The sequence below is a fragment of the Pseudonaja textilis genome, chromosome 1, assembly GCF_049901715.1.
Source record: "Pseudonaja textilis isolate UNSWEBS1 chromosome 1, rPseTex1.2, whole genome shotgun sequence".
Classification (NCBI taxonomy): Eukaryota; Metazoa; Chordata; class Lepidosauria; order Squamata; family Elapidae; genus Pseudonaja; species Pseudonaja textilis.
The window spans coordinates 302,012,131-302,032,731 of NC_141990.1; the positions used below are offsets into that span (position 1 = coordinate 302,012,131).

General features: G+C 38.0%; 1 protein-coding gene across 1 annotated transcript in view; it reads left to right on the forward strand.

The window, feature by feature from the left end:
• Positions 1 to 20,601, forward strand: part of LOC113435043 (uncharacterized) — a 72,856-nt gene that overhangs the window by 39,365 nt on the left and 12,890 nt on the right. Inside the window, exon 2 of the mRNA XM_087922265.1 lies at positions 19,342 to 19,409. Within this exon, the coding sequence (XP_087778391.1) occupies positions 19,342 to 19,409 (68 nt within the window). The remainder of the gene's footprint in view (positions 1 to 19,341; positions 19,410 to 20,601) is intronic.

A 20,601-nucleotide genomic window follows, 5' to 3' on the forward strand; every position in this document is an offset into this window, starting at 1 on the left:
AGGCAAAAAGCTAGGTACAATTATCAGATAAAGGAGAATATTTGTAGCTCAGGGTTGAAATGAAGGGGCCACCCACAAATATTAGAAGAAACATGTTTATGTTTTGAGATAATCAGAAAAGACCCTTCTCTTTTTTCTTAGCTTACATGAGTCTATTTATTAACAACACATGAGAAAAGTCCCCTAGCTATAAAATAAGAGATGACTAGCACCTTAGTTGTGTTCTAGTATTTGGCAAAGTGTATCCACTCAAACCTGTCTCTGGGGTCAATATAAAATCAAATCAAATCACTATAAATTTGTCAGATTTAACACAAAAATGCCAAGATTTCATGAGATCCAAGCTTTATTATTGCATAGACATTTTACATTCCTTTTTACAAATAGAATACAGTATTTTTAATAGTGATTGATATAGTATTAACTTTCTCTGGACATTTAGATATTATATTGTTATATTTTAAATTTTTGCTAGTTAGTGTATCCCATCCTTACAGCCTTTTGAAGGTGAAGCATTCAAGAATATCCGAATTAAGCAAAAATCAATAAGCTATTTGGTATAAAACAATACAGGATGAATGGAATAGACAAGATACATTAAGACTTCTCTCCATAATTTGTGGTTTAGTTTGATCTAATTTCCATATTACCCAAGCACTCAATTTCCACTCATAACTCCCTAATGTTTGAGATAGTACTTTGATTTTATAGATTAAAAATATCTATATATTTCTTCCTCTCCAAATTTTTGTGCAGTGGTAGCTTCAATTTGTGCTGCTTTGACCAGAAATGAAAAGTGGAGACAAAAATAATGATATTTCTCAAAAAGGAACTTACATACATCAAGAAAGGACAGAATGTATTGATGTTACATGATATGTTCTCATTGCAGCATTTAATTCTTGTATAATCTAAAATGTGCTTAATAGAACAGAAGAACATACCAATACTTTCCCCCCCTTTTTCGTCTAGCTACTTGTGCTTTGCCAACTTTACTTTGGTGTGTGTGTGTGTGTGTGTGTGTGTGTGTGTGTGTGTTCGTACGTACGTATGTATGTATGTATGTATGGCACATAGGAAGACAAGAAGCATGCTTAAAAATAGTTGATTATTGGGGGCAGATAGCTCGATACTTTTATTTCCAACAAGGTAAAGTTGTTTTCCTTTATCAAAAGGTTTTGATTTTAAAACCAAAGAAGATTTTAACTGATGAAGCTGCTTTTTCTTTCTTTAACACAGATCTTCTTAATCATATTTCCAGGCATTTTGTAAGATTAATTGTAATTCATGCATTCACATTTTATTTGAGGGCACTATTTTTACTGGAAGATCAGATAATTGTATAAAGTAAAATGATAAATCTAGGCACTAAATAATAAATGCCTATATGGCTGGCAGACTTCCAGAAGCTCAAGCAAATTGTTTCTGATGCTAACTTGGAACTGCAAAGATAAAAAGAAACCTAATCAGCTGGGGAATGGCCTTCATCTTTGTGGGTCAAAAGTTGGTCAGGTCTGTTCTAAAGTAATGGCATTAGCTATGCTGGTCACAGGCCATGTTGCCCCTGGAAGTATTAGCTGTTTTGATTTAAATAGGGCTCTTGCCAGAAGTAGGAGACATCTAAGATACATGCTGTAAAACTGAAATTGTACAATTGTACAACTTACATATAAGGAAATAATAAAACACCTATACTCTACATCTCCTCATCCTTTTGACAACAGAATAACTTCTGTGAGATAGTACAGTATTATTCACCCTGGCTAAAAAAGCTGCCAGTAGTAAAATTCCAAGGCACCCATAAAAGCTGCATTTCTGGTATTTCTAGATTTTTTTTTCTTTTTAAAGCAGGTTGCACAAGATACCTCTAATATTTTGGGCTGCAGAATTAATTCTCTTTCACCATTTGTTCTGCTTCAGACTGAATGGATTCCAGCAATGTCCTAGCTCAGTGGTTCTCAATCTTTTCTTCACCATGGATTCCTCCCTTTAAATATCTTTTAAATAAGGAGTCTCTGTGGCACAGTGGTTAGAGTGCAGTACTGCAAGCTACTTCAATTAAAATTTATTTGTAGCCAGCTGCCTACAATTTGGCAGTTCAAATCCCACCAGGCTCAAGGTTGACTCATCCTTCCGAGATGGGTAAAATGAGGACCCAAATTGTTGGGGGCAATACGCTGACTCTGTAAACTGCTTAGAGAGGGCTCTAAAGCACTATAAAGTGGTATATAAGTACTATTTCTATTTTGTGGTCAGGGATCATGACCATGGACCACCAAGACTTAACTCAAGAATTAAACCACAACATTTCTTCAAGCCTTCGTGGACCTTCTGTGATCTGTTATCACAGATGCCCAGCGCTCCGTGGACCACAGGTTGAGAACCACTGTCATAGCTGAAACATACACTCTAGTTTCGCTCACCCAAACTGAGAAGTAAGAATCAAATGTATATGTTACTTTCTGTGTAAGGGGAAAGTCATTTTAGAGCAGAACCATTGCATTAAAGATCTACAGTCTGCTTGTCCACTGTACATATACAAGGCTTTTGAATAGTGGGAAAATACATTATGAGCCAATATTGCTCCAGTATTTCAATTGGCAGTTCATATACATTTTTAATCCATTTCTTGCCTTTGTATCATATCAATTTTTTTAACAGAAAAAAAAATCACTTTTAAAACTACAATAATGAAAAATGACTTCAAAGGCAGGACATCTCCAATGTCAAAAAGCTGATAAAACACAGACCTGATAAAACTGTCCCCAAGAGAATGATATATGCTTGGTTCAGAAGTTAATTTGGGAATACACCATAGAGAAAAATCTGGGAAAACAGAAGTTGAGGTCAACAAAGAGCTGTTAGTTTTTCTTTTATGTGTAACAATGACTCTGGCAGAAAGTTTGTAAGCTCAAAAAGGATTTTATTTCAAACTGAAACCATAATAACAAGCCCTTGTTACAAGGCTCTTTGTACAAAATCTATATCAACAAGGTAAATGCTAGGGAAAAAAACTTAATTGTGTCTTCTTTTGAATGTAGAACTGTATCTATAATTGATGTTCCACAAAATTCCATCTTATACTTAACAGTTTCTCCAATGTAGAAGACAAGATAGATTCCATTCAGAAGTTCAGAAATTAAAGCTGTGTCTAAAAGAATGTTTACCTTCATCTTTTCATCTAGATCAGTGCTTCTCAATTTGGCCACTTGAAGATGTGTGACTCACAGAATTTCTTAGCCAACATGAGAAACACTGATCTAGATACTAGCCCCCTCAAGTAGCTTATCTCTATACTAGCTCAATACCCGTGCTTCACTACGAAACTATGTGGCAGGGCTTAGTTTTTGGGGAGGAAAATAAGGTGGGGACAGCATCCATTGGTATTCATCTGGCTAGCATCCTGTCAGTGTGTGAGAAAGTTGAGGGCTGTTTGGAAACTGAAACTCTATTTGCTGTGTGAGCAAGAAGGAGACAGCAAGGAGCCTAGGCATGGCTTAGCTCGACTGTTCTGTACTAAAGCTGCTTGAAACTAAAACTGAAACTCCTCTCCTCTCCTCTTCTCTCCTTGTATTTTGCATTTGGAACAGATTTCTTTTCAGGTGGGGATGGGGAGTAGAACTCCTTAGCATCAGAGCATGTTAATAGTAATAATATATGAAATAGTAATGCTCTGATGGTCATTTCGAAAAATCCTTTCTTAGTGAGCACCTAGAAGCCAAGAGGAACATACGTGCTAAATTTCAAGTTTGTAGGCTTTACGGTTCTGGAGATTTTGTGATGATGCATGAGTGGTATTTTGCTTTTATATAGAGAGATTCTACTGAAACTCATATGTCTGTAACTTTAATTGGAACAAACAGTGGGGTCTGTTCATACCTTTGAACCAAAAATTCAACAATTTGAAGTTTCAAATGAGCTAGCTTACAGAATCCAGTGAGAGTTCCATGGGATTGAAATTTGGCAAATATGTGGTTGTTTTAATGCTGCCATGCCACCATGCCACTGCCCAGAGGTTCAGTAGACCAGTGCCACCCCAGCCCTTCAGAGGCCAGGTAGACTGGTCCCTTGATTGGCTGTAGGGGACAGTCAGCTTCAGTCAAGCCAGATGGAAATTAGAAGTTGCTTTTTTGTTCTGAGAAATATCTAGAATAACAGTAATAAATGTTATCAACTGCTTTCTACAGATTCTATGTTATAAATAGATTAGTTTTCAGTTTTTCTTTTCTAATAGAAAAATTAAAAAGAAAAAGGGGAAACCCATATACTCTCTCCTTTCTCTCTTTCTTTCTTTCTTTCTTTCTTTCTTTCTTTCTTTCTTTCTTTCTTTCTTTCTTTCTTTCTTTCTTTCTTTCTTTTTTCTTTCTTTCTTCCGTTCTTTCTCCCATCTTTAAATACTTCTCATTCTCTTAGTTTAAGATTTCAGTAGATTTGGTGCCCAAGTAGGCGTTTCCTTTTTCATCTCCTTGTATTGTTTCCTTAATTTCCATTTTTCAGACCTCAGAGACACACAGTTGGTCATAAGCATGCCTTTCGACTGATGGATTTGTGGCTGGTTCTATAGCAACAAACAAAAGCATGAGTCAGAAACTGGCAAGGAGCTAGAAACACTCCCCCTCCCCGACATCGCCCAAAATTTGCTTAATTTCTAAGAGGCACTATTGCTACATAACAGTCAGTTAAGTGGGGTCTGTTCACACTTTTGAATTATGGATCTGTTTCAGAAAATAGTGCTGACCCTGGTAATAAATATAGTTGCATCCACAGAAGCTTAGACAATCATCCATCTGTTAGTCTTCAAAAATGTTGCAAAACGCTGTGCTGCTTTTGCTAGTAGATGAAGCCCTTGTTGGAACTGAGCAGTGCCCTGGACTCAGTCTCTGAAATAAGTCTAAAGAACATGCAGTCTGCCAAGCAGTCTGCTGATATATATTTTTAAACCAATAAAATTACCACCACTGTTGCCACCAGTCCAAAAAATGCACTGCTGAGCAGCTCCAATGCCTCACCGCTACTGCTGACTCCAGCACTGCTAGATGCCAAATAGCAGTTTGGTGCACCTAGTATTCCTTTTCGGCTCAGGATTTTTAATTTATCAATGTGGCCTTTTTTCCCCTCTATAAGTTGTGCAGGTGTGCTATAGAAAGTTGACTCAGAGCTTATAGAAATGAAGACATAATGCTCACCTGAAACACCTCAAAGTGGTTCCTAGTAATCTCAGGGAAAAGGCATAGCTGTGTTCCCATCCCTGTATTTTCCAGAATACTTTTGGACAATCAGATTTGAGGCCCTGCAAGGCCCTAAATACCCCTCTTGGGGTTATTCTGACCTTGGAAATAAGCTGAATCTACTGCACCTTTCTATCCTACAGTTATTAAAAACATGAGGTTAGAATCTAGACCCTGTGAATTATTGTGCTAACGCAATTCAGAATTTTGCACACAAACCTGGTTTGCAAGTTTCTGGATTTGATAGAATAGGGAAATAGGTCTAAGCATGTACTACATTTGAAAACTAAATGTAAAAAACGCTCATAGGAAGCATTTTAATCAATCTTTGAGTATGCATGTCAGGGACTACAAGTGCCCTGGATTCAATTTCTACAAGATCTCCGTTTGTCTAAAACAAGAAGACTAATTAGGTCACATTCTGGATGTGGCTGCTCCAGTTTTCTCTGCAGTAAAAACCTTATCACTGGAACTCTCTGTACAAGGAAGCTTATATCGTTATTTGTCATTTAGGAAATTTGTTTAGGTCCTTTCGTTAATTTCAATGACTGCTTTTATCTCTGGCATTTGGAATAAACTTTGTCATATTGTGCTATGAATTCTTGTTTGTTATTGATTTCTGGTTCTTTGTCAAGAAGAGTATTTACAGTAGAATCTTCTTTCTGTGTATGCCGTTTAGGTATTTATTTGGATTTTTCTTTATTTGCCAACTGGAGAATTTTACTATGAAGTAGATGGGATTTACTGAGATAGACTTTTAAAATAATAATTTAAAAAATCTATAGTGAGGCCAACAACACTTGTATGATGAAAAAGTTCTCCCTACTAATCGAAATGTCATGGTAGATCATGTTGAATTTAAAAAAAAACACATTCATAGCTCCTCCCCTATCTTTGAGGACCAGGCTAAGCTCAGAGGTGTCAAATTTGCGGCATCATGTTGTCATGTGACATATCGCGACTTCCCCCCTTCATTAAATCCGTGGTGGACGTGGCCAGTGTGTGACATATCTGGGCCGCAGGCCGTGAGTTTGACACCCCTGACTTAGCTGGTCTGTAACCCTATGTTGCAATAACAAAAACTAACACCTGCTTACAGCTCCCACCCAATAGCTTTGTCTCAGTGTTTCCATCCTTATGGTTCCCATTCCTTTTAGTCCAATGCCCTTCTTCTTCCAAGTGCAACTCATTTACTTGGTGGAGTTGCAGATGAATGCCTAATGATGGCTGTACCTGGTAGGAAACCCTGAGTCAGTGCTGCCAGATGCTCACATTCTTTCCACCTTCACCCAACATAGACAAGCAACTTATCTGATCCTTAGGGCTGGATCATTGGCAACAAGCAATGAACATTTCGAGCCCCACCAACTTTGGTATTTGGGCCCTCTCTGCAAACTTAAGTGCCTCTGGTGGCCACCAACAGTTGCTGTTCCTGAGCTCACTTGTTCCTAAATATACTTTGGAATCGTGTATGTGTATGTGGGAGAGAAATGCATCAGTTTTTATTTTGCTTGCTTACTTGGTAAATGTGGACTAAGAAAAAAAATGAAACAACAGTGATGTGCTGAATTAATTGGGATTGACTGATCCACCCACCAGTTGACTGTCACGTTGTCATATTTTCCTTGTATTTATTTACAAATTTGGTGCTATTAGTCCCTAACCTTTCCAAGCCGTTTTCTTTAGAAACTTAGCACAGAAGCTTCAGGATTTATTTAAAAAAACACATAAGGAATAGAACCATTTCAAATTGATAACACTTTAACCAAGTACTATCCCTGCTAGTTTCTGATTTACCGAAGCAAAATATAGTGAGAAACGTTAGACGTAGATTAATTCAGTCCTTTACCATTTCTGAACCCACAGTACAACAAGCTGAATTATAAACATATTTCTTTCCAATGCTAAAAAATGTTTCACCAAATGTTCCTGCTATTAAATGTTTACAGTAGTTTTGGCCTATCCCAAACATGTGCTGCAAAAATCTGGAGAACTATTGAATTGCTGCTGTTGCTTTTGCAACTCAGATATAGTTGTGCTACTAACTGTAGCACTGAAATAGTCCACCTAGCAGTGATCAAAACTCCTGGATTATTATTTTTTTAAAAATCAAAGCAAGTGTTTTTATGAACACCTCATACCAATCTACATTCATTGGCAAGTGGCCTATTTTAATTCTGGCAGGTGAGAAATTGTCTGGGCAGAGTCAAGTCAAAGATTTATTAGTTTTTATAGCTTTGTTTTCTAACTGGCATTATTACTAAATTCTTGCCTAAGTTAGAGCAAGTTCTTTGCTTAAAGGAGCTCCTGGCAAAGTGCCATCTGGTTTCTTCCCCCCCTCCCCTTTCTCCCATCTTCACATGTGCAATTATTTGGAAGCAACCTTGTTAGTATGTAAGTAGAACAATCACTACAGGAAATTAATGCTGATGGCCGGGAAATGGGCAAAACCATGTGCTTTATCCTGAGCCTCCCAATAGTACATGTTCAGGTGCAACAAGGGATATCGGCCCACAGCTATTTCATAGCTACACTGGGCAGCTGCTGTGCATAAAAGAAAGTATCCTGATGTCCATCTTAATCACCAAACTATCTTGAAGTATCCCAAGAAAGAAGCGGGCAACTAGGAAACCAATACAGTACTTTAAATTCCTTACAATGCCTTGTAGTCCCAGAGCACTGTAGGAAAAATTAACTAGTGACTGCAAGCTAACCCACCTACTATAAAAGTTCCAATAGAAAGGCCAGAATACTGTCAATTATTAATTCTCTCCAGAACAAGCTTGTTTCTGAGTTACCTTGTATGTATGGCAGCCAAGCAGATGTTCTGTCTTGAGTATCTGACTCCACACATTTTTGCAATTTTAAACAAGAACCAGATTGGGCTGTACAACTCTGATTGCGCCACTCATTGTTGATAGACTGTTTTTTTTTTCCTCAGTCAGATCTCAGACTGAGCAAATTTGCTGTAGAAGGCTTCCACATTTAATTAAACTTGTCTGAGGCACTTGGTCTTTAACAAGGCTATGCTTTCTCCACCTGCTTCAGACAATAGTCATATGTGCTACCACTGCTCTGCCTTTAAGAGCAATTTTTAGGTGCAGGCAATTCATAGTCTAAGACTTTTCTGACATGGAGCTTCAGCCTTTCATGGCAAAAAAAGTGGGGAGAAGGGGGGCTATGATTAAGTCCGCTTTTCTTGCCAAACTCTTTGCAAGCCCTATCCTCTTTTCCCAACGCATCCTAATGGGAGAAGTTGGGGGGGAGGGGGGGCTTGGAACACTTCTGCCTGCTTAATGTTCTGTTTTTGGTTGATTAATTTGTTAAACAATGTTAATATTAATGTTTAAGCTTCCCATTTCCTTCCTGGCTTTGCAGCCCAGAGAGAATTATCATGTAGAATTTGGAAAGAAATTCATAAGCCATGTTGCCCAACCATGTCTTAGGTTTTAGGTAGAAATCTACCTGTGTCATCCTGCTTGATACGTATATCAAAGTTAATATGGGGATTAATATATTTATGTAAAAGAAGTACTAGAAAATATAATGTAGGGAATCACTATTCATTTCTGTTGATGTTTGAATTTATTTTTGGAAATTGAGAATGTGAAATAGGCCAGGACAATGGTTTGGAGCAAGCACTCACTCTATTTTTCTCATTGATGAATTATGTCAAATGATCTTAGATCAGTGTTTTTCAAACTTGGCAACATGCTGGCTCAGAAATTCTGGGAGCAGAAATTCACATATTACAAAATTCCCAGTTTTGAAAAGCACTGCTCTTAGATGATTAAGAAGAATGAGCTCATTCTGAAGAGCATAATACTGCCCTTCAACACTTCTACAAAATTTAAGGGATTTAATTTTTAATTTTATAGCATGTTATGCCAAGTCTATTATTTTGCCAGTTCACTCAGAGACATCTTATGAGATTGGTATTCGTTTGAACTGGTAATATTTATAAAAGTATGTAAGCCCTAATTCAAAATGTATCCACAAAGTATAAGTGTGCCCCTAAATCAAAATGGAATTATAATTATATTGTCTGTGTGCTCATATAATATACTAATAGAAAAGAATATTTGTATTTCAGGGTTGAACTGCGGGGTCCTTGGTGGTCTCTGAGCTTAGTTGTTTTCTTGCAGACATTTCATTACCCGACAATGTAGCATTATCAGTGATATTATAATAATGTTGATGATGTTACCTAGTTAGATAATGAAAAATCAGCAAGGAAACAACTAAGCACAGAGAGTATCAAGGATCTCACATAGTATAATTACAGGGTCACACACAGAGATACATATTTTCTTTGTTATATCATAATTTTATTAAACATTACAATTAAAAAGACAATTAATACAAAGTAGAAAATAAAAGGATAAAAAGCAAAAATAGAAAGTACAGAAAAAAAAGAAAAATGGGAATAAAAATAAAAACAGGTTCACAGTGGCTTTTGAAAACTAGGCAATCCCATTGATTCATTTCACCTACTTTCTGAGCTTCCTATAACAGTTTTGAGCAGTTAAAAGAGATATCTGCACAAGCACTGTGTTAGCTGAATAAGGGGATACAAAGAGGTGACATAGTGTAAATCAGTGGTGTGATTCAGCAGGTTCTCCCCAACTTGGTGCAGCATTCATCATCCCTAATCAGAAAGCCAGAAGTATGCATTTCTTCCCTGAATTGCTTGGCATCAATTAAAAAGAAAGTAACAGTAAAAGACGCATATATAGAGAGAGGTTCTGACAGTAACTGAAACAAGATAACAGCTGGTTGTTCTCACTTACAACAGCTGGTATTCTTACTTTACAACTAGCTGAAAAGTCAATGGTCATATCAATCAGAGGGTTAGAAGTATGAACTAGATTGAATTTTCCTTCTTATTCTTTCTCCATTAATAATCAATAATGTTGCCAATTTTATTAAGTTATACCTAACTTTAGTTTATTTGAATGGATATGGATATGGCTTTCTTCAATTTTACATTTTTCTGTGGTGATGTAATGGAAAATATGCAGATAATTCTTTGTCCAACTGTTCACTAAGAATTAAATCTGGTTTTATTCTACTGGACAATGAGCACATGATAGGATAATTAACCTGGATTGTACCAGATTTTACCATCTGGTAAGCATCTGGTTTTTTTTAAAAAAAATAAAAAATAAAAGCTAAACAATGTTAAATCAGAAATTACCGAAAGCAAATGCTATTTTGCTTTACTTTCTATACATATACTGATTATACTGTTTGGACTTCCAAAGTACCTTTGTTTCCACCATGATGTACCCTATTTACAGTTGACTTTATGTTTTAAAAGGCTGTCGGCTTATATTAAGAAAATAGCAACAAACTTCCAGACAATGGTTTCAATTAATGTTCATGTTCAAAAATATGCAGCTATCCCATTTTATTACAGTATGGTCATTTGCAAGACTGGAAGCTAGATTATCAACGTTTGATACAACCCTTTACTTTGCAGCCTTGAGCTCCCTTGTCTGGGCTTGGCCAGCCTGCTGGGCTCTGAAAAATATTCCTGTCCTCAGGACTTGCCAGCCTTCTGGGTCTTCCAGCTGTACTGCTGGACACAATTGGCCATCTTTTTGTGTTTTGGCTATTTTTGGAGTTTGCTTTGCTTTGCTTCTCTTCCTTTTTCTATTTCCTTTCTCAACATGTCACACCTTCTAAAGACCAAACTCCTTTTCAAAGTTAGCTTGGTTCATTTTTGAGGGTATGACCACTAAAGGACATAAGGGAATAGGGGCTACTGGATGTCCTTCTTTCCAAGGTTGATAGGTATAGTTGCAATTTTGAGAGGATTTTATGTATACACTTACAAAATGGCTGCCCAAGAAGATGTGGCCAGTCCCCAAGGACTGATTTAACAGCATGGGATGGAGTTGAGGTAGAACCTCAAATCATTAAAGATTTTGTTTCACTAACTTTTTATTCAGAAAGACAATGAAACATGTAATTTTGGATAGGCACACATTCTTCTGCATTATCTGGGTGAATTGATTAACAGTGTTATCAGAAACTTTATCTTTTCCATTAACTTTAACGTTTTTTATCTATTATATATATTTTTTTAACAATACAATTTAACAATACAAACTTTAACCTTACCAAAACAAAATAGAAATTAAAAACATTTAATTACTCTTAACAAACTCTTAAAATGACAGGAAAGGCCAGTTAGAGTGAGATGGGAAAGACAGTCACCTAACAATGATATTTGTTCCAAAGTCATTTCAAATTTAATTTCTTCAAACAGTAGGTTCTAAAAAAGAGCTACTGCTATAAAATTATAGGATTATTTAAAAAAAAAAGTATGTTTTCTTTCAGATGAGCTTGAATTTAGACAGCTTTTTTTCCTGTAAATTAAGCACATATTTTCCTATGTAGAGGTACTCACCTTCTTTCCAAGCAGCTTTTGAGCTCAAAACTCAATACACTTTACTACCCTAGTTGCAAATGGCCAAGGTCCAGAAAAAATCCACCCACAGACTCAATGGGTCTGTGCCAGCCAGGGAGGCTTACCGGGGCCAGGTCCATTTGTCAAATTAGCTTGGAGTCCCATCTGGGGTGCCAGATTGTTGGGAGAAATATCCATCCATCAGTTCCAAGCTGAGAGAAAGACATTGGAGACAATATGGACGCTGGAGGCTGATTGAAAAGAGGGTCCATATATTGATGAAGTAGAACCACCAAGCACGTGTGGTTCTGAGTAGCTGACCATATGGAGTGGAGAGTCAGGGATATTTATACTCTCTCTTGGGCTTTGCACTTGAACTTCCTGTTCCTGTGCAAGAACATGTATTCTATTGGCTGTTGTAGGGGTCATAGCTAACTTTGTAGGTTTTCTGAGTTAAGTTTGGTTGAAGTCTGGAGGGTGTGATGCAATTGAGATGATGCAATGAAGGAGCTTGTGTTCTGAAAGGATGTTGGGCAATTCCTATTATGGCTGAGGGCTAACCCTACCCCTTTTGGATCTTGGGTGACTGTATTTGCTTATGAATAAAGCTAGCCATCTCTTTATCTCTTAAATGCTGACATCTGCTATGGGCTATTAAGGAAGGTGGGGGCTATTAAGAGTGAATCTGCCTTTTTAATATTTCCTAAAATATTTCATTCTTCTAGGAGAGGGGTAGGTGCTAACTTTCTACAATTCCTCCCTTTTTGCCAAAACACACACATTTTTCTGGCAAAAGATTAAAAATTGATCTAATCAGGAAGACTTTTGATGGGTTTTAATGCTTTTAATTTCTTCTGGGGCAAATGGGAAGTTATTGATAGAGGCAGCAGAAAAATATCCCTTCAATGGCTCCCAAAAAGAAACCTTTTAACCCATGAAGGTCTAGCAGCCAGGGCAAAAGTTCTGGAAAGAAATTTACAGTATCCAATTTTCTATGCCAAATATTTTTAGAAATTTAATGTCACTTTCCATGAGCTTCCAATCAGGTATGAAGCAAGCACAATTTTACAAGCAAAATTCTTCACAGCCATGGTTTTCCTTTAAATAATTACTGGCTGCCCATTTTCAAGGGTTGGTTCCTGAACCTGCGTTAACTCTTAGTTTAGTGCATCCAAATTGAGGTTAGCCAATGTGCAATCCAGGCTATTAATATTTTTAAAATTACACACAATGAGCTCTGGGACTCCTAATGAGCAACCAGTGCTATATATCCTGCTTTACTGGGCAACTGTGCAGCATCATTTGTGAGTCACAACCAGGGCCTAGAGTTTGAAGATCTCTTTTCTGCTACTTCTTCAGTGAGGGAATTGCCTGAAGGGCATGCGCCCTCCCCCATGGAATTGGCAGGGAGATATGACTACTTGGGCCTTAGTGCCACAGAGCAAAAACCAACCTAGGAGAAACTTTGTGTGGAGATAGGTGAAGGGAATAACTTCAGTTTGGTTCTGAATGGGGTGTGTCTGTGTGTGCAACTACTTTCTACAAGACAGGCAATGCAAACATGATGGACAAATTTCCCTCCCATCAAACAGAAGTCCAAGGTGTCCAGAAGTTACTGTGCCAACCACTCCCAGCTGCTATCCCTCCATGAATCCATTTAATGAATCAATTACAATAAGTAAAGAAAAAAAAACTGCAATGAATTTCCACCCTTCCCCAGCTGTCTTCTGGGGATTGAGAAGAGTCTTTAGTCTTTAGTTGTCCATCTCATGGTCCTTTCTTTCATGTCTGCTGGGTGGCATTAGGCTTGGCTTGGTGGTAAGGCCGGTCAGTCAGACTTGGAAGGTCTGCTCCACTCTGGTTGCTGAAATGACTTTCTAGTGGGTGGCTGGATCCAAACCCAATTCCTGGCTCAATGAATGGAAGGTCTCCTCTGGAGGCAGCATATGGATCAGTGTGATCTTCTTTCACAGGTTGCAGAGTCATCTGTGCAGGGCTGAAAGACATGAGAACAGGGGGCCCTCCCCCTTTCTAGTGATTCTCCCAGGAAAGGCGTTGTTGGAGGATAAGAGATGGAGAGGTGGAGTCAGGTGGGTAGATAGCTTACAGGCAGAGTTTTTTTTTTTTGGGGGGGCGAACACATCAGTACTGCAGTTATTAGATAGACCAGTCTCATCAAAATGGGAATACCACAAATGAAAAAAAGGAAGCTGGATTCACATGCTTCAGGAAAAAATGGACAGATAAAATCACTTAAACACATACAATAAATGCAAGAATGAAACTTTTCTGTAAATGAATTTAAAACATTCCCTCGTAACCTTGGGCTGTTCTTAAAGGTACAGAGAGGGAAGGAAAACAATGAACACAGTTTTTTTCACCTCGTTTTGTGGGCCAGACTATTCTAGGGTGAAAGCCTTTTAGTGCTTTTAACTCTTTTCTAACTAGTGAAAAATCATGTCTCTAGGGATCAGAGACATTTACCAGTTGCAATTACCTCGAGGACACACAAAGACTTAGACACAAACACACACACACACACACACAAAGGAGAAAATGAGAGGAAAAACGGAACTCTCAGGTTCACACACCCTGGTCATTCCCACCATAAATCTCAATTAAATTAGGGAAGGCACAAATCTTAAACATATGTAAATTGCACGGAAGACAGGGAAAGAAAACAAATAAACAGCCCTCAACGTTCCTATTTATATATTTCCCTTTTCTTTTAAGTACCTTTATTTAGCCAAATCGTTTTTCCAGCTTCATCTCTGAGCAAAGCCCATTCTTTATATAATTTATGTCTGACTTGTTCTTTCCCCCAAGGCTAGGTTTCTTGTTCTAGCCAATTGGCTGGGTGTGATCCTGGATCTGATTTATTTCAGTGTTTTAAAATCACAAGTATCATCTTCTGGCCAAATCTGTTTCCTGTCATTTCTTACACTTTTTTTTTTTTTGCTTATTTTTTTCATACCCACCTGGACAGGCAACTGCCTCTTGTCCAAGGCATCAAGCAAGTTTTCTACCGGGGAGCCTACCCTGACCCTCGAGCCAGAGCGCCCCATGTTTCCCTTTCCAGTGTAGGGATTCAATTAGGCTCTGCCAGGTCCTGGCAAATTTTGAGTTTTCTAGTGAAGCTCTCGCCTCCACTGCAATTTTCAGACCAAAAAGGGTCTGGGAAGACTCTAGTTTCCTTTCCAGAGTAAGGATCCCTCCTACCAAGGAAACACCGCCAACAGTTTTCAGACCAAAAAGGTGTCTGTGAGGACTCCACTGCTTCTCACAGTGAGTTAAGAGTACCTCTTTTCTTGGCCATTCCTTTTCCGCTGCACTTTTCAGACTCAAGGGAGCCTGGGAGGACCTCTACTTTCTTTCCTGAGGTAAGGATCCCTCCTTCCACTGCAGTTTTCAGACTCAGTAGAGTCCGGGAGGACCTCCACTTGCTTCCCAGTGGTAAGGGCCCATCCTTTCATAGGGCTTTGCTTATCAACTGGCAGGAGGTACTAGTTTGCTAATACAGAATTCACCAGGAGGTACTGATCTACTAAATACAGAATTCACCAATACTTTCGTTACCTGCTCAGCCCCTTCTCCTTTTCAGAGGGTCCTGTGCTCCACTCTAACCCCCTTGCTCTCCAGGATTTCACCAGTCACATGCTAGGAGGGACTAGCAGTGAGCCTGTTTGCGGCTAGCAAAGAGACAGAGGGAACAGGATTCAGCTGTGGTTGGGATAAGGGTCCTCTCACTCACACACAGAGGCATGCACACATTTCCCTGGGTTTTCTGGGCTATACAGTTAAAATGTAGAGGTACTCACCTTCTTTCCAAGCAGCCTTTGAGCTGAAAACTCAATACACTTTACTACCCTAATTCCAAATGGCCAAGGTCTGGAAAAAATCCACCCACAGACTCAATGGGTCTGTGCTGGCAAGGAGACTTACCCAGGCCAAGTCCATTGGTCAAGTGAGCTTGGAGTCCCATCTGGGGTGCCAGATTGTTGGGAGAAATATCCATCCATCAGTTCCAAGCCGAGAGAAAGACATTGGAGACAATATGGACGCTGGAGGCTGATTGAAAAGAGGGTGAAGTAGAACCACCAAGCACGTGTGGTTCTGAGTAGCTGACCATATGGAGTGGAGAGTCAGGGATATTTATACCCTCTCTTGGGCTTTGCACTTGAACTGTTCCTGTGCAAGAACATGTATTCTATTGGCAGTTGTAGTGGTCATAGTTAACTTTGTAGGTTGAGTTAAGCTTGAGCAAGGGTTTGAACTAGAAGATCTCCCAAGGTCCCTTCCAACTCTGTTATTCTGTTATTTATTCCTACTCTGTTCCACAATGTAGTTAGTATATCCAAATGAAAGCTAACATTAAAGATTGCACATGCATGCTTTTCTAAGTTTTTTTTTTTTACAAAAGTAGAAATTAGGATATTTGTATTCCTAAGGATATATGTCCATTCTGGTTGTGGGAATATGCTCTGCTAAGTTTGGAATTTGGCTTCTTCATGCCAACTGACAGGGAGAGGCAGTTATGTAGTCAGTTATGTATCTTTATTAGGATTGCAGTTTTTATCTGTGCCCCATTAATTTCAATGGGTGTACAGTTGATCCTAGTGAAATAAGTGCTCATTTTAAGGAAAAGACCTGATTTTCCTTACTCTTATTTGAACTGCCTCCTCTTTAGGCTTAATCTTTGAGGATTGTATTCCATAAGAGGATATATCGTTTCCTTGATCCTGATGGTAGATATCTAGGTTCAGAAATGAGGATTTTGAAATTATTTTCCCATCTTGTCACTACATCTGGTTGTAAGAGCTGTTTACAAGATTTGTAATAGATCTAGCAGTCCAGAAAATTTCAGGCAGCCAATTAATAATAGCAAACATTGATCTAAATTAAATAACCATACTGATTTCCTAAAACTTGGGTGAACAACTGTGTTCTCTTGATGGTTGCAATATAATACAACAGTACTAGTTGATTATACTATAATCAATCCAATTTCAATCTATACTTCATGATCTTAAAGAACTATAAAGAGAGGGGTCATTATGATTTGATTAAGTTAACATTAGCTTCAACAAGCTTTTAGGGTGAACTTTTAGGGGGTTGGGGACCTCTGCTGTAGTTTGTAGAGAGATAAAATCAAGACCAGTATAGTTGTAGGTACAAGTGCCAGGCAAATACTAAAATGGACTTCTACAACCTACAGCAGGGGTGTCAAACTCATGTCATCACGGTGGTATCATATGATGTATCAGGACTTTTTTCCCCTTTGCTAAACCGGGCATAGGCATAGCCAGCACATCAGGGGTGGGATGCTACTGGTTCTGCCCAGCTCTATAGAACGGGTAGCTCTGAAGTGCAGCAGACACCGAACCGGTTCTGTGTTTGCTGCTGTTTGGCCTACCCGCCCACCCAGGCTCTTGGTTGTCCTTTATTTCCTGCTTTTTCAATCTCAGCTGCTTTGTGCGGCACAGCTGAGGTTGAAAAAGCAGGAACAAAGTGGCTTTTCAAATGCTGCGCACCTGTGCGCAGCGCTTTTCAGCTGTCAAAAGGTACTCACTGAACCAGTAGTAACACTGGTTGAATCCCACCCCTGCATCATGTGACACATCCGGCCCATTGGCTGGGTGTCTGACCTACAGCAAACAAGATCTGCAAATCTGTAAGATACTAAATATGATCCTGCCGGTTGAAATTCTCCTGAAAATGAGTAATCAAGCATTTAGACACTTACTAACAGCTGGTTTTCAAAGGTACTAATAACCAGCTTTTGAAAATCAGATGTAAAACAAATTCAAGTTTTGAGTATTTTACTATTTACGTTAAGATTTGGACAAAAATCTCTAGGCTATTTTTCTGCAAAGATTAGTAATGTTTTCATTCTTTCATAAATCGTTCACAACTGGTGTTTTGTTTCAGCTTCTTTTTCACAAATATGGTGGAATTAGTCACTGCAACTGTTCCCAGTGGCCACTGGACTGCTGTCAAAACAAAGGAATAATTTTGCAGGAAAAGTGTAGGAGTAAAGATAGAGCAGAACATTTTAGATCATAAGACTATAAAGCATAGTTTCAAAGAGAGAAACGAGCTTTTATTTAAAGCAGAAACAAAGCCGATCAGTTCCTTTTTAAGGAGCACACATAAGCAACTCATGGGCTGTGTCCTTAGCCACCACCATCCCTTTTGAAACCACAACAGTAGCCCTCAATAGATCAGGGCAATAATAACTAAAACTTGTTTTAGAAAGGTGTGGTTTAAGGCTTCCTTGAAAATAGAATAGACATGCTTACCTTTTGTCTGAGCTAAATCAGTGTTATTTCCTTGTTTAGTTTTGAAGAGGAGTTTTAAGAAGCACAATGGTATCCTAAGCTTTAGAAATTCAATTTTATCTCATTTTTATGTTTGTTTGTTCATCTCTCTGAGATTTTTAAAAACTGCACAATTTAGAGAAAACATGCAGAGCATGGCTTCTAGAATTCTTTCTAACTGCCTTATCAACTATGGCCATAGGAAGTATCTACATTTTATTTGGTGTAATATTATGTCTTCTGCCTGTGTGTGTGTGTGTGTGTGTGTGTGTGTGGACAGACAGACAGATTCATTTCTGTTCTTTGCATTATGTCTGTGGGTGCTTCTATGTATATATGTGGTGAAAAGTACTTCCCCAACAGCAATCAGGACCCTGATGAAAATAGATTAACTCCAAGATTAACATCAGACCAACAATCAAGTAAACAATACCCCAATCAAGGAACTGCCAAACAAGCCAACACTAAACAGCTGAAAGATTCTCTAAGGCTATGCCCACCAACATTGACAGGGAAAAGCATTAGAATATAAACTCCACTCCTTACTAGCACTGTTACCTAGTTTGGGTAACAAAATGTCTGCAAGAAAACAAGCTCAGAGAGCACCAAAGACCTCCTCGTTTCAACCCTGAGCCACAAAAACTCTCCTTTGTTGGCAGGCCTACACCTCCTACTCTCCTGATTTCTAACCTGGTATTTAAACCACTAAACCAAACTGGCTGTCTATTAATAGAGAAAGATGGGGCTTTGGTGATTTGCATGTTCCTCATGGCTTCCTATGAGTAGTGGAACTACAATAAATTGTGTGAAATACAAAAATATATACAAAAAATTTATATTTAATTATTGTATTTACATCCCATCCCAATCAAATATAGATTCTCAGGTTGCAGAATGAATCCAGTTTGTCTGAAAATATAGTTTTAATGATGTTGTTCTAGATTTAACTATGAGTGTTTCTTACACAAAACAGGAAACAGCAGGATGATTTTTTTAAAAATAAACTTGGTCTGTTATTAATTTTTGGAAATAATCCTTACATGCTTCCTACTGAAAATGCAACTCATCATTTATTGCCTAAATTTTGAATAAGGAATTCAGTGATAAGTATAGTCTAATCAAGCCAAACCAAGAGAGATCTATAAGATGAGTCTTCTCTATTTTGCAACTTCATAATGCTTATTTATGTCCCATGAGCTATTGATTAGAGACATATTTTATATGAAAAATCATTAATACACATCCATTAAATATCCATTGGAGGGCAGAACTAGATGTCTTAACAGCTACTACTAGATCAGCAATAATACTTCAAGCTATACATTTTTTTTTACTGCTAATGGATGGAACAATTTTGATGCTTTTTTAAAAATAATTCCAGCATCAGGTAGACAGCTGAGACCTGAAGATACAGAGGCAGATGGTGAGGCTGATGCAGAAGATGATTCGGTAAGTAATCCAGATTGCTCTATTAATTTTAATTGGGAATTGCAAAGCTTCATTTCCTTTACAATATAACCTCACAGCAAGAAATCAAGCTTCATCTAGTCAAACAACAAACCAAATTAAACCATTCTTCTTCATGAATTTAATCAAAATCTGCTTTTGAAAGCTTCCACTCAACCCGGCCCAGAATAGATATTTAAAACAAAGTTTCTTATTTGAAGCAAATGTTTAATGCTGTTAAGTATTAAATATGCAGTTAAGTATATACAATTATGCCATGATTATAGCAGTTTTAATGGTTATGATTTACATTTGATTTTAACACAATAATATTGAAACTATTCAGAAATCATTATCCAGTTTTTATTAACTTGAACCTGAACAACTTTAGTCACAAGTTAAACTAAACTAGAGCCTTTAAAACAAAAAAAATCCATGGGACATGTTAGTAGAGCAGGGGTGTCAAACTCACAGCGTCACATCATCGCATGATGTATCATGACTTTTTTCCCCTTTGCTAAAATGGGGGTGCGGGTGGCCAGTACATAACGCATCCGGCCTGTGGGCTACGAGTTTGACACCCCTGTAGTAGAGTAAAGGAGATACAGGATACATTTAATGATCACTTGTTCAGAAAGTGTTTGAACTTACAATGGTGCTGGACAAGTAGTACTTGTGTCCAGTTCTCATACTCAGGTTGGTTGCAGTGTCCCTGCAGGCATGCAATCATAATCAGCTCCTAGCTCACAATTACAATGCCACAACATCCTAATGTCATATGATCACTATTTGCAACCGTTTGGCTAACTTCTTATCAGCAGATTAATGGAAAGCTGGCAGGAGGTCATAAATGAAGGCCATGTGATGTTCTTGCTTAATCACCCATGGTGATTCACTTAATGACAATGGGAAGTACCAGAATTTTGGTCTTTAAGTGACATTATGGTTTGTAGCCACATCACTTTAACAATAGAAATTCCAGTTCCAATTATCATTGTTGTGAGGACTACTTGTATTATACCCATTTGGCTAATTTAATAAGAATTTGGTATTATTCAGTATCCTGCTGGATCAAACTAAAGAAAGGTATAATCCACCTTTTTTTCCTCACAATAATATTTTTTTAAGCCCATGAAATTAATAGGAAAGCAAATTCAGGAAATAAGGGCAAGCTAATGCTATTTCTCCATTTCTA